The sequence below is a fragment of the Sorex araneus genome, chromosome 1, assembly GCF_027595985.1.
Source record: "Sorex araneus isolate mSorAra2 chromosome 1, mSorAra2.pri, whole genome shotgun sequence".
Lineage (NCBI taxonomy): Eukaryota > Metazoa > Chordata > Mammalia > Eulipotyphla > Soricidae > Sorex > Sorex araneus.
The window spans coordinates 22,976,152-22,990,885 of record NC_073302.1 but is presented as its reverse complement, the minus strand read 5'-3'; the positions used below and the strand labels follow the sequence as shown (position 1 = coordinate 22,990,885).

Below are 14,734 nucleotides of genomic sequence, written 5' to 3'. Positions count from 1 at the left end.
CGGGAGGACTACCATAAGAGGGAGTTTCACAGGCCGAGCTATGACACCGTGGGGGTGCCGAGGGAAGAGTGTGGCAAGAATGGGTGGCGAGAGGTGCAGGGGTGAGGAGGGGAGCCCATCTCGCAGGCAGGGAGAGAATGGAGACAGCTCAGGCTCCAAGGGGAGGGCTGGGCACTCCAGTGAGTAGCAGTGAGAGGCCCAGTCCTGGTCAGACACCGGGGCAAGGAAAGAACGGGAATTAGGGCATTTTCTTTGTCTTCTTGCAGGGCCACGTCCAGGGTGGGCTCACGGGATGCAGGGACCCTACCCACACCTCCAGCTCGCAAAGCACGCACTCAGCAAAGCATGCACAAAGCATGAACTCTCTCTCTGGATGAAGAATGAATTACGCCGTTCAATAAGATTTTATGACATGGTAAACTATGGGTCTGGTCAGAGGTCTACATCCTATGCGGCTGGAGACTGAGCTGGATAAAGAGCGATTTACCAGGTCCAGGTTGTTCAATACTGAGGTTGAAAAGTGCCCCGGTCTGCCCAGAAGATGGCTCCAGGGCTGCAGCAGAGCTAAGCTGGGGGCAGGGGCCCGTGGGGGCGGGGAGGGAATCCCCCTAGGCACGGCATTATGCCCCGAGGAAGTGAGGGCTAAGAGGACCAAGAAGATGTGATGGTGAAGAGACAGGAGGAAGGAACGCGGGCACCAAGGCCTGGGGAGCACATCCCAGAGGCGGCTCCCTGCCCGGTGGGGAGTGTCTGACGTACTCCTGCAACTACTTGACAGGCAGGCAGAAGGCGGGCAAACACAGGCCAGGAGCTCAGAGCAGCTGGGGCGCTCTGAGTTGAACATCAGGAGGAGAGAGTACCAGCATTAAGTGGGGCGCAGGGATCCCCAGCACCATATGTAGTCCCCAGAGCCCCGCCAGGAGTGATCCCTGCGCATTGTCCACTGTGCCCGACCCCCCAAAAATTAAACCTTGAATTTCTTCCGAAGTCGCCTGGACATGGTCATAAAGGTTATGTGTTCCCTAAACTTGTGGGACTTGCTGGGGACCCCAGGAGCTCCCCTGGACCAGCCCTTGCTTCCAATCCTGGCCCCCCACCCCAAAAGTGACCAGAAGCTCAGCCCTGTGTTTCCGTAGAAACCTATTGGGAGAAAAGCCCCTTTTGGTCCTGTTTGAAGTGTAAACTAATCCCTGGGCTTAGCGGGCAGATGTGTTGGGAGAGAAACACCTTTTCGTCTGCCTTGAAGGGAAGCCTGTTGCAATGCACATCATAATTCAATGTTACCTGGCGACAGGATGTTTCTGGCAAATGTGCCTTGAAGGTGTGACCCTATCTATAGAAAACATGTTTGTTCTGATCACCTTGAGTACGTGAGCGGTTGCACACTCCCACCACCCTCCTCAACCTATATAAAGGAGCGGGTAGGGCGTTTGCTTTGCACGCAGCCAACCCGATTCGATTCCTCCGTCCCTCTTGGAAAGCCCAGCAAGCTACCAAGAGTATCCCGCCTGCACGGCAGAGCCTGGCAAGCTACCCGTGGCGTATTCAATATGCCAAAAACAGTAACAAGTCTCACAATGGAGACGTTACTGGTGCCCACTCGAGCAAATCGATGACCAGGATGGCAGTGCTACAGACAGTGCTTTACAGCACCCCCACTGCTCATGTGCTTTTTTTCGCTTTCCTTGGAGGAGGCGAGGCGGTGGCAAGGTTTGCTCTTTTCCTCGGACCCCTCCCCTTAGCTGGAGGGAAGCTCGGCCCTGTCCTCAGGACTCTGCGCGGCCGCCCCTTGCTGGACGAGGGAACACGCTGAACAGACGCCAGGAGAAGGCCCCAAGAGAAACCCAGAAAGAGCTTCCATGCCTGGCACACAGCAAGACGGCGATGGAAAGTCAAGAGCGCACAAAGTGCCGGGAAGGGGCGGGGCCAGCTTCGGGTGGGAGCCCGGCACCCACAAACATGCCCTTTGGTTTGGTGTTTTGTCCATGCTGTGCTGTGGCTTTCCTCCCACGTTTCCTGTGTTCCGCTCAGAGACGAAGAGTTCACTGCAGGGGCTCCTCAGTTGGCTCCGCGCCTTGCCCTTCTTGGCGACCAGCAACCCCAGCCCTCTGCCCTCTTGGCCTGTCGTGAGAGCCGCCTGGGTGGCTCTCAGCCCAGGGTGGCATGGAGAAGGGGACCCTGCAGCCTTCCTCCTGCCCCAGCGAGCCCGGTCTGGCCAGGTGTCTGCGCCCTTGCTTAGAGGCTTTCACCCCCTTCTAGGTTTAACCATCCTCTCTCCCCCCTGGAGAAGCCTGCCCTTGGCTAGGTTCGTTCTCAGCTGTGTTCTCGTCACGTTTTCCGGGGTGCTGGGTGCTGCCCCCACACTAAGAGACCGATTCTCTGCTCCCTTGGCACCGTTACCTTCACGGCAGCCCCCCAGGCGTCGAATGGGCAGTGTCTGGGCTCTGGGGCCGCTCCTCCCTCTGGTCCTGGTTGCTAGGGCAACAGTCGGAGGGAGACCCTCACTCCAGCCCGGGGGTCACACACCCACCCCCTACTGCTAACGGTTATGGAAAGCTTTGAGAAATCAGCAGGAAAGCGATGAAGGAAGCTCTGTCCTATCAATTATTAAATGTGCTGAAAAGTTACAGCGAGGGAAATCAAGGTATAATAAGTGCAGGACAGGCAAAGCTATGGAAAAACCTAGGAAAGAGGCCCAAATAAATGAGAACGTGAATAAATAATTTTCATATGTTAGATATAAAAGATGGCAGCAAACTGGCTATCATTTGGGGAAAGGGATCTTACCTTATAGATGCAGCCTTATGCCATATACTAAAACAAATACCAGTGGCTCTAGGCTTAAAAAAAATTTTTTTTAATTATTTGGCAGTGAACCCACCAACCCAAGACCTTACCTATGCAAGCCAAGTGCTCTAATGCTGAGATGTAACCCTAGTTCCTAAAATGGGTCTGAATGACAACAAGGATAATTTTTTTAAAGCATGAGAGGTTAAGAATTGATTTCAAGGTAGGGAAGTTTTTTTTTTTTTCAACATAACCAGAGGCAGGAATAATTAAAGAATCAATAGAACTGCTCTTTTTTTTTAATTTTAGTAATTAAATGACCAAAAGAGCATTGAATTTCTAGAGTAAATTAACTGGAGAGGGGGACTGGAATGGTTAGGCCAAAAGACAAAGATCATAGATGTAGACAAACTATTGAAATCCATGAGAGGGGGCTGGAGCGCTAGTACAGTGGGTAGGGCGTTTGTTTGCCTTTCACACAGCAGATCTGGCATCCCATACGATCCCCTAAGCAATGCCTGGAGGAATTCCTGAATGCAGATCAGGAGTAACCCCTGGGCACTGCTCGGTGTGACCCAAAAAACAAAAACAAACAAACAAACAAACAAATACAAGGAAAGAAAATCCATGAGAGGAGTGAAGCTCATTAAAACGGACAAAATAGAAGCAAAAATAAAATTCACTTGCACCTGAACTAAGCAAAGGTCTTTCCCAACCTTATTTATTTTTTGTGTCTTTAAATCATTTTTTATTTCTATTTTAAGGTCTTTCCCAACTTTAATCTAGAAACTTGGGATAAATGCAAGTAATCAGTGCACATAAATACAAGGCATGAGAAAGGAAAATTGATGGCAGCAGAAGAGAGGGTGGCTTGCCCTCGACCTCCCGCTGCCACTACACTACCCACATCTCCCACTCCCAAAAGCAGGATATTTGGCCTCCGAGGGGAAAGAGTTGATCTTTTCCGTTTCCCCCTCTCCTTCAGCACCTGGCAGGCAGTACCCTTGGTACGTAACCAAGGAAGGTTCGCTTAACGTTGTTACAACATACCTTCCCCTGACGCTACGGCACACAGACCCTGGCTTTGAAGCTCCTTGTTGTGAAGGAACTTTCCCACGTGTGTTCAGTGAAAGCTCAAGTGAAACAGCAGGGGCGCGGGGAGGGCTCTGACCAGAGTGCTCAGGTATGCTCGGCCCCACAGTCATTTCTTAACTTCAGGTTTGCGGTTTGCTTTGAAGCAAGAAAAGAAGTTGGGAGATTTCTGTGGGTGAGAAGAATAGGAGGTGCGAGAGGGAATGGAACGTGTGTGTGTGTGTGTGTGTGTGTGTGTGTGTGTGTGTGTGTAAGAGAGAGAGAGAAAGAGAGAGAGAGAGAGAGAGAGGGATGGGGGGAGGGAGACAGAGAGAGGAGAGAGGGAGAGAGGTGACAGGTGAGAGGGAGAGAGAGAAGTGAGAGAGGGAGAGAAACGGTGAGAGAGAGGATGTGTGTGTGTGCGTCCGCTCCCCTGACCTAACCCAGATCTCAAGTCAAACAATTTGATCTTCTGAGCTCTGGGGACCAAGGGGAGTAGGGTTAAGTACGGCACCTTGGACCCAGCTGAAGGAGACCGGCCTCGCTCCGAGGCTGAGTCTGACGAAGCCTCTCTCTCTGTTAAAGACAGTCTGGCATACTCAAGGCACACCTGGGTTTTCGGTCGTTTTCCTGAGTATCTGAAAAAGGGTGTTAACTGTTTATTCTGAGGTGGGGGGTAAATCTCAAGCACTGCTCAGGAGAACCAGGGGCCCCACAAGCAATTCTCAACCCCTGGTTCAAGGCAAAGGACTGAGGATGTGGTGCTCGTCAGGTCCGGAGGTGCCAGGAATTACCCCTGGCGACCACAGCAGAGCTCGGAGGCCTCCAGAGCTGCACTGGCTGGTGCTGAGGGGGGTGGGGCATGGGGGGCCCAAGCGATGCCGAGGATCAAACCCGTTTAGGTGTATGTTCAGCACCTGCCCTAACCACTATCCTATCTCCAAGGCCTCTCTTGTCCTTGCTATGAATATAAGCAGAAGAGCCCAGAAGATTGCTCCATGACTTAAGGCACTGCCTGACAAGGGTGAGGTCATAGATCACAGTTCAAACTATGACCTATGGCACCTCGGTGCCACCTGCTAGGGATCCAAGAGAGAAAGCGCAGGGTGAGTCCCCAGCTTAACTCCCAAAGCACTGAGGCGCTTCTGACCACTCCACTGTCTGAGGTCGCCAGAGGGGGGAAAAAAAAAAAAACTTTAAAAAATTAAGGGCCAGGGGCTGGAGCAATAGAAGATAGGGCGTTTGCCTTGCATGCGGCTGACCCCGGGTTCGATTCCCAGCATCCCATATGATCCCCTGAGCACTGCCATGGGGTAATTCCTGAGTGCAGAGCCAGGAGTAACCCCTGTGCATCGCCGGGTGTGACCAAAAAAGAAAAAAAAAAAATTAAGGGCCTAAAGGAGAATGTCAAAGGGCTAAGGTGCTTGCCCTGCTTGCGCCTGACGCTAGTTTGATCCTGAAGCGCCAGCACCCTCGTGAGCCGGCAGTAGACCCCAAGCGTTACTGGGTGTGGCCCGACTCCCATCCCAAATTAAATTAGATGAAAATTCCCAAGACATGTGGAGAAGGAGAGAGAGGAAATTTCCCAAGTAAGCCCTGGCCCTTGTTCCTCAGGCCTGTAGGGAAAGGGTGGGCTTCCTCGACCCCCTTTCTTCACTATTGCCCCACAGATCACATCAAACGATCTCCTTGCTGGGCAGGACAAGTGGTCTTCTCTGTGCCCATGTGTCTGTCTCTCTCTCTCTCTCTCTGGACACTCTTTGATTAGACTAGAAACAGCCAATGGGTGCCAGCTCCTCTGGCACTAAGGTCAAGGGCGTTAGGCTGCTTTACCCCAACCCTGAGGGAACGAGTGGTGGCTGATCGGGGTCCTCAGGGCGTCCCAGGCGGTGCCTCCACCCACGCCACTCTCCCCTGCACCTGCTCTCCTGGGCCCTGAACACCTGTCCTTGTCCCTCAGGCGGGAATGCCAGCTCTCTGCTGAGGTCAGCCGCTTATTTAAAGCCGCACTTTCATTCTGCTCCTACCAGTCAGATTCCGTTTAACGGAAGACACTCAGAAAGGAAACTCCCACGCATTTTCTTCCTGGAAATTCGTGAGCTTTCCCCAGATCCAAGTCCCATGCTTAACTTTTTCTGGTAAATCTCAGAGTCTGGGAGTTTTAGCAGGAAAGTTTACCGGCACAAGGACATCACCAGGCTAGAAGTTCTGGCTCTCCTAGAACCGTTCCTTCTCCCCCGCCCCCCACCTCTGTAAAAGAGCATGGGGAGGGGGGAGTTTTGTTTTGTTTATTCTCTCATAAGATCTCAACAACTTTCATACACTGTCTAACCTTGCAAATTCTTTCAAGTAGGGTAGAGCTGAAACTGAGCAGTCTTGGTCTCTAGAAACTAAAGCCACCTCAGGCTTCTCGACCAACTCACATGGCTCGACAGTGTCCCCTGGTGGCCAGTTGCACAGACACAGGCATCTTGATACACCAGGGCTGCGATCTATCTACCACAGCAGGTAGAAATGAGTTTCTTGGGGGCTGGAGTGATAGCACAACGGTAGGGCGTTTGCCTTGCATGTGGCTGACCTGGGTTCGATTCCCAGCATCCCACATGGTCCCCTGAGCACCGCCAGGAATAAGTCCTGAGTGCATAAATCAGGAGTAACCCCTGTGCATCGCTGGGTGTGACCCAAAAAGAAAAAAAAAAAAGAAATGAAGAAATGAGTCTCTTATCAGATGAAACTCCCGCACCACAACTCAAAGAAAACTGAACTGCTGATCTGAATCAGAAACACAAGCCACCCAAGTGTGACAAGGATCAAAGAGCAGGAGACTGAACAGTGACTCAGTTTACCAGGAAGAAATACTCAAGTTGGGCTTTCCTTTTCAGCCCAAACTTGAGTCTAAACAATTTGATCTAAAGCCTTTCCGAATTATCCAGGAATTGCCTCAAAATCACACACAGGCCCTTTGAGTTCTGGCCCCTGTGTACATTCATGACAAAAAAAGATTTCTGTGCTGTACTCTGTGCTACCACAGTTCTTACTAGCTGGGGATTCAATGTAGAATAAACACACAGACAAAAATCTCTATCTTTGGGAGGTGGGGTTGGCAGAGCAAAAGTACAGTGGGTAGGGCACTGGCCTTGTATGTGGCCGGTCCAGGTTCAATCCCCAGCATTCTATGGTCCCCTGAGCTCCTGCCAGGAGTGATCCCTGAGTGTGGAGGCAGGAATAAGGCCAGAGTACCACCAGGTGTGGCAACAAAACCAACACACACAGCAAAAAGTGTCTGTCTTCAAGGAGCTCCTATTCTAGGGCAGCAAGAAGTCAAACAAGTCAACGTGAACAAGGAAATCTCAGTAGACAAGTTCTATGAAGAAATGGGGGCCAGTGAAGGGCTGGTGGAGAAAGGCAGGAAAGACTGTGACGGGACAGCATCTGTGCAGAGAGCTGAAGGACGGTATGACCAGGAGGCCACCGGGGGAGAGTGTCCCAGGAAGAGAAAGCAGAGGAGGGGCGGGTGGAGGCAAGAACAAGTCTGGCCTGTCCGTGCCCTAACACCCAGGCCAGTGAGGCAAGCGGCACTGGGAGCGGGAGAGTCAGTGAGGTAGGCGGGGTCAGATCACAGACTCCAGGATACAACCAGGGTTCTACTGAATGCTGACAGTCACACTGGGCGGGTCGGAGCTTGGGGTTTTGTGCTCTCATGCGCATGTCAGAGATCACTGGCTCCTGAGTGTGATATTAATAAAAGTTAATGGAGATTAAGACTGGGGTAGCAGGGAGCTGGAGTGATAGCACAGCGGGTAGGGCGTCTGCCTTGCACACAGCCGACCCGGGTTCAATTCCCAGCATCCCATATGGTCCCCCGAGCACCGCCAGGGGTAATTCCTGAGTGCATGAGCCAGGAGTAACCCCTGTACACTGCCTGGTGTGACACAAAAAAACAAACAAACAAAAAGAGACTGGGATGGGGTGAGGGCACCGACAGGAGGTTGTGAAAACAGGAGACAAATGAGGAAGCTACTACACGGGTGTGCGCAAGGGTCTCTGGCTTGGCTCGGCTTGCTAAGCGGGAAGGTGAAGTGAGGGAGAAGTGGTTGGGCTCAGGATACATGTTGAGAATAAACCGACAAGGCTGGATGAAGGATCAGAAACTGGTCTGAAGAGATGGAATCACTCCAAAACTCCTCTTGTCCTGAGCAAATTGGCACGTAAGCAATACCCAAGACAGACTGTGTAGAAGTAGATTTGAGGGTGAGGAAACAAGCAAGAAGTCATCAGCTCTGCTGCATTCACCTCTTCAATCGCCAACGAGTCTGTCTAGGAAACAGTCTGGGGCTCAGAGACAGGGGAACTGGAACACACATTTGGGGATCCTCAATAATACCCATCACTGGGCTGGAGAGGTAGCACAGTGGGTAGGGCACGTGCCTTGCACATGGGATCAATCCCTGGCATCAAACTTGGTCCCTTGAGCACTACCAGGAGTGATTCCCGAGTGCAGACCAGGAGTAATCCTTAAGCATTGCTGGGAGTGCCCCCAAGCCCTCCAAAATCTATAACTACAAGACTAACTACACAGCATTTAGAAGGGGCAGCTAAGGAAGAAAAAGAGAAGGCAGCTGGTGGCGATGGAAGGGCTTTGATAAAAGTAGCTGGTGCTGAAGCCAGAGAGATAGTTCAGCAGGAGGGTACTGGCCTTGCACGTGGCTGACAGGGGTTCAAGCCCTGACATCCTACATAGTCCCCTGAGCTCTGAGCACAGAGCCAAGAACAAGTCCTGAGCACTGCTGGGTGTGACCCCAAAACAAAACAAACAAACAAAAGTAGTTGGAGCAGCAGAGAAGACCAAGAAGGAGCGGTGAGCATGGCCAGGAAAACCCAAACCAAGAGAGAAGGGGTTCCGAGGAAGGACGGAGTATCAAGCTCACTAGACAGCACTGGAAAAGAACAAGTCCCCCGGGGGATTTGGCAAGATGGAGACCCAGTCGGCAAAACAATGAGGACAGGTGACCGCAGACTGGGAGTCCGCTAGCTGGAGCAGAGGCAGTGGGGAAGTGGGGGACACGCTCCGCCAGGCACTTCTCCCAAGGAGTTTTATGGGAAAGGGGTGTTGGGGGGAGGGGTGCAAAAAGGCTCTGTAACTAGAAGGGGTATGGAATCAAAGGAAGTGTGTTTATTTGGGGTTTTTTGTTTGTTTGTTTGTTTGCTAGTGTTTTTTTTTGTTTTATGGATTTATTTATTTGGCTTTTGGAGTCACACCCGGCAGTGCTCAGGGGTTTTTCCTGGCTCTGCACTCAGGAATTACTCCTGGCAGTTCTTGGAGGACCATATGGGATGCTGGGGATCAAACCCAGGTTGGCCATGTGCAAGGCAAACGCCCTCCCCATTGTACTGTCACTCCGAGCCCGTTTGTTTGTTTTTAAAAAAGAGGTATTACAACCTAGCTGAATGGATTATGAAGATGCAGTATATATACACAATGGAATACTATGCAGCTGGAAGGAACAATGAAGCACTGCACTGTAGCACTCTCGTCTTGTTGTTCATCAATTTGCTCAAGCGGGCACCAGTAACTTCTCCATTGTGAGACGACTTGTTACTGTTTTTGGCATATCGAATATGCCACAGGTAGCTTGCCAGGCTCTATCGTGCGGGCAGGATACTCTCAATAGCTTGCCAGGCTCTCGGAGAGGGACGGAGGAATCAAACCCGGGTCGGTCGCATGCAAGGCAAATGCCCTACCCGCTGTGCTAAGAGATCATGTTGGGTGAAATGAGTCAGAAGAAGAAAGGCAAATATAGGATGACCGCACTTATTCTACATCCTGGATTATGAAACATGTAGTAAAAAGGGGATGTCTAGATCACCCTTGACCCCAGTATTTAGAGAGGAGAAGAAAAAAGAGAAGGAAAGAAATCAAGGGAGGAAGAAGAGAATGAAGAGTAACAGGTAAACAGGCATCAGGGCGTCAGTGATACTGGTGATATGGGCAAGGGGTCTAACCATCTACCCAAACACAGACTCACAATCCTGAAAACAGGAGACCTAAGCTGCGACCCCGAAAACTTTGTAATGTGCCTGTCAAGTTGACAGGCGGGGATAGGGTGGGGTTAAGGCAGGGAGGGACTATGGGCAACACTGGCAGAGGGAAGTTGACACTGAGGTTGGTGTTGACATATGATACCCCTAAAACTCAACTATCATTACCTTTGTAAATCATAGTTCCTTCATTTTTTAAAAAATGAGGTATTACCACATTCTGGTTCAGGGTTGAGACTCATTGGACACTGGGAATGTCTGGGCGATCAGGGAAGGGATCCAACGCATCCATCTGGGGCGGGGGGGAGGATCACCTACCGAGATGCCAGATGGTTCCACAGGCAGGAAGCAACCGGAGATTCGGGAGTGGGGAGTCCTTCCCTGACTACCGGTCATTTCTCAAGGAAGTAAGAAACAAGAACCTAATGCTCGGAGGATTAACTCAACGAGTCCTGTGGGGTGTCACCAATTTGAGAGAGTGAGAACATGAGTGCAAAGTGAATGTGCTAGGGGACTCCAGTGGGACCGTCACCCGTTCTCCCTCACCATAAAGCCTAGCTTCCAAAACACTGGGCTGTGACCCACATAGAGTCAGGTAACAAAATGTGGGGATGGTGACGAATCTTTAAAAACGTATTCTAAGGGCTAGAGGAATAGCTCAATGGATGGAGTACAGGCTCTGCATGAAGGAGATCCTGGTCTGATCCCTGAGCACTGCCAGGGTGTCCCCTGAGCTCTGGGCAACAATAGACTGAAACACCACTCAATAGTGACCCCCAAAAAAACTATCATTATGATTTCTTTATAATTTATTATCAGTGAATGTTTTATTTTTACGCCTATTTTTAATACATATAGACTTAAAATGCTTCCAGGCCATGTGGCAGTTTTGTGCACAAGAGGCTACTGAGTAGAGAAAGTTTCAGAAGCTCTGTACAGAGGGACCACTATGACAATGACAGCAGGAAATGATCACTCTGGACAAAAACTGAGTGCTGAAAGGAGGTGAACCTGATAACCTTTCAGTACCTGTGTTGCAAACCTATTGCCCAAAAGAGAGGAGAGAGGAGAGACAGAGACAGAGACAGAGAGACAGAGAGAGACAGAGAGAGAGAGAAAGGGAGGGAGGAGAGAGGGAGGGAGGGAGGAAGGGAGAGGTGTGTGGGTGAGAGAGAGAAAGAAGAAAAGAAAAGTGCCTGCTATGAAGACAGGTGGGGCAGGAGGAGGCGGGAGGGAAACTGGGGACATTGGTGGTGGGAAATATACACTACGGAAGCAATGGGTGTTGGAACATTACATAACTGAAACTCAATCATGAACAACCTTGTAATTGTGTATCTCATTGTGATTCAATAAAAAAATTAAATAAATGAAAGGTTTTTAATTAATTAAAAACAATAAAAATAATTTTCTTAAAAAGTCCTGTATAAACTTGCAAGAGAATGAAAAATATGCTACTGAGAAGAGTATCACTGTATCACTGTATCACTGTATCACTGTCATCCCGTTGCTCATCAATTTGCTCAAGTGGGCACCAGTAACGTCTCCATTGTGAGACTTGGTACTGTTTTTGGCATATCGGATACACCACGAGTAGTTTGCCAGGTCTGCTGGGCAGGCGAGATACTCTTGATAACTTGCCGAGCTCTCCGAGAGGGGTGGAGGAATTGAACCCCAGTCGGCCACATGCAAGACAAACGCCCTACCTGCTGTGCTATTACTCCAGCACTGAGAAGAGTAACAGGAAAAATTCTTGTCAAGTATAAATATTTCAAATATCCAGAAGAAATTTGACCAACTCATACAAACTGTCCAGACATAACCAGCATTAACATTCTGCTTCAAGTCTTTTTTTTTTCCAGAAATAAAATATTGGCGGCCAGAGTGATGGTACGGTATTTGCCTTGCACACAGCTGACCCGGGTTCAATCCCCAGCATTCCATATGGTTCCCTGAGCATCGCCAAGAGTGATTCCTAAGTGCAGATCCAGGAGTAACTCCTGAGCATCGCATAATGTGACACCCAAAAAGCCAAAAATAATAATAATAAAAGAAAATATTGTAGTCACAGTTGCAGGTTTCCAATTCCATGCCCTTCTTCTTCACAGATTTTCCGTCTCCCTCTCAGAGTCCTGCCAAGTCAGGAATCAAATCCAGGTCTCACCCATGCAAGACCCATCCTGTACCACTGGGGTTCCGTCCCTGCCCTTCTTCCTCCTTCCTCCACCATGACAGAAAGCTGCAGTGCTCCCCTGTACCCCAGCATGACTACAGCTCGATGGTGACATCATGCACCTTGAAGCCACGGCTCAAGATTTACCTGTTATTGGGGTTGTCAGGGAGACGACCACAGGCAGTTTAGACGACAAAGCCTGGATGCTGACACTGTAGTTGGTACCCGGACGCAGAGACAAACACACCTCGGGGGTCTGGCTGCTGGTGCTGATGTTGAAGACCACTTCCTGGGCAAATTCTTTCTGGTACCATCTCTGGCCCTGAACGTGGAACTGAAACATAGAAAGTTTGGTGGGTGGGTCGCTCGCTTTGGAAAAGCTCCAAATGCTTACCTCTTCCGAGGAGTTCTCTTGCTCTGCTCTCAACTCAAAAGATCCTCCAAGAAGTGAAGCGCAGGGCCAGGAGAGAACACGGCGATCAGGGCACATGCCTTGCGAGCACCTGACCATGGTTCAGTTCCCTGGGCATCACATGTTCCCCCGAGCCTGGCCCAGAACAGCCCTGCCAGGGCATACTCGGGCTGTAGAGCCTGAGCTGGCATCATACCCTAGGGCCCTTGTACTCAACCAACAGCCTGGTTGACTGAGAACCACCAGCCGGTCGCGAGGCCCCTCCTGAAGCAAAGTGCAACAGTGAAACATTACTAGTTATAATACTATAGACATTGTTGTCACGATGTATCAACAGAATACAAGATATTTGCAAATCAAAATGCACACGAGGCCAAGGCCCCAGAGCCGGTGACTTTCTCTTCCTAGTTTCACACGGTCGATGCGTGTGTGACACACGAGACCTACTGACAAATCTGCAGGATCAGGGCTAAAGGAGGACATCTTCCTAGAAAGAAAATGATACAACTACACAACTACACGGCAATTTCACTTCATTCAAAATTGGAGGTAGTCGTCCAAGAGACACTTACTTTTACACTTTGATAAACTCAGCCCTGATTTAAAACAAACAAACAAAAAAATTAAAGATCTCAATATATCCCACAGAAAATCCCTCCTCTTCCTGAGCCCTCCAGACTCCCCATTGCATGACCCGACTCCAATAACTGGACACACCTATGTGCATGGTGACACACGCACTTTCCTATGACATCCCAGCACCTGGCCATCAGACACACTCTGTCCTACTCAATGTCCTCCAGGGGCAGCTCACCCCAAGCCTTCCCCTTCCTGACACTGGCCCCGTCCAGCTGCTGGGATTCCCACTCCTAGGCTGAGCCATGGGTTTCAGCCCAAGTCCACAAGCCCTGAAGGCTGCAGCCCACTGCTCTTGGCGACACGCTGGGGCATGAGTGACAGTCACTGGGTCCTCTGCCCGGACATCCACCTGACAGCCCAAGGCAGGTGTGCAGAGGGTTTCTCGGCTTCCCCTCGACCCCCCACAGCTGCTGTCTCCAACCAGGCAGCATAAGGGCCCGTTTCCATCTCTTGATGCTACCGTCACAAGCATTTTCCATTCCTAATGGCAGCTCGGTGAACAGACTTTGAGGCTTGCTGATATTTTTTAAATCCCCCATGCAAAGCACGTCTTGTCCAGGGTACGGTTGTGAGTGACTTACTAGGTACATCTCCTGGAGGCCAGCTGTCTTCCTGTGTCTCCAGCGAAGGCAGGTGTCATTGAATACCGAGACGTTGCTGACAGGCTGTTCGACTGCAGGAGGAAAGGAGGGAGAGACCAATGCACGCTTTTTTCAAAACTACGGCCTCTCATTAAAGCATCTCCTAGCAGCTACAGAAGGATGATTTCACCAGCTTTCTCATTTCATTCAAAAGTGGTGGCGGCAGTTTGAATCAAAAGACACTACTTTTGCATCTTTATAAACTCAGTCCTTATTTAAAAAAAAAAAACCTGCAAAATATTCCATTAGAAGAATCCCTCTTGACAAACACAGAAGGACTGCACTCATTTGTGGAATATAAAATAACATAATATGAGACTGACACCCAAGGACAGCAGACACAGGGCCAGGAAGAATGCCCCATAGTTGGAAGCCTGTATCATGAGCTGGGGGAGAAGGCAGCTAGAATAAAAAAGGGATCACTAAGTCAATGATGGTTGGAAGGATCATTCAGGATGGAAGATGTGTGCTGAAAGTAGATAAAAGATGATAAAAACATGATAGCCTCTCAGAATCTGTATTGCAAACCATAATGCCCAAAAGTAGAGAGAGAGTATGGGGGAAATTGTCTGCCTTAGAGGCAGGGGGAGGGTGGGAAAGAGGGGGGTATACTAGGAACACTGGTGGTGGAGAATGTGCACTGGTGGAGGGATGGGTGTTTGATCATTGTATAATTAAAACTCAAACATGAAAGCCTGTAACTATATCTCACGGTGATTCAGTTTAAAAAAAAAAAGCCCCCTTAAGAGCCACTGAAGCCCAGAGAGATGGCTCACTGGGCCGGAACTCATGTTTTGCATGTGGGCGTCCCTGCAGCTCCCCTGGGAACCCTCCCCAGGAAACAGGTTGGGAGCAGCCCCCGAGCCCCACCAGGTTTAGCCCCAAACCAAATAAAATAAAATACCAAGGTTCTTAAGGGGCAGAAGTCACCCAAGGTGCAGATGCAAAACAGAGCAAGACCCCTTCCCTCTC

General features: G+C 50.1%; 1 protein-coding gene across 1 annotated transcript in view; it reads right to left on the bottom strand.

The window, feature by feature from the left end:
• The window catches only part of SUSD1 (sushi domain containing 1), a 143,215-nt gene that overhangs the window by 32,258 nt on the left and 96,223 nt on the right, over positions 1–14,734 (bottom strand). The window contains exons 9-10 of the mRNA XM_055143119.1: positions 13,703–13,794; positions 12,218–12,404 (exon numbers count right to left, since the gene is read on the bottom strand). Coding sequence (XP_054999094.1) covers positions 12,218–12,404; positions 13,703–13,794 — 279 coding nt within the window. The remainder of the gene's footprint in view (positions 1–12,217; positions 12,405–13,702; positions 13,795–14,734) is intronic.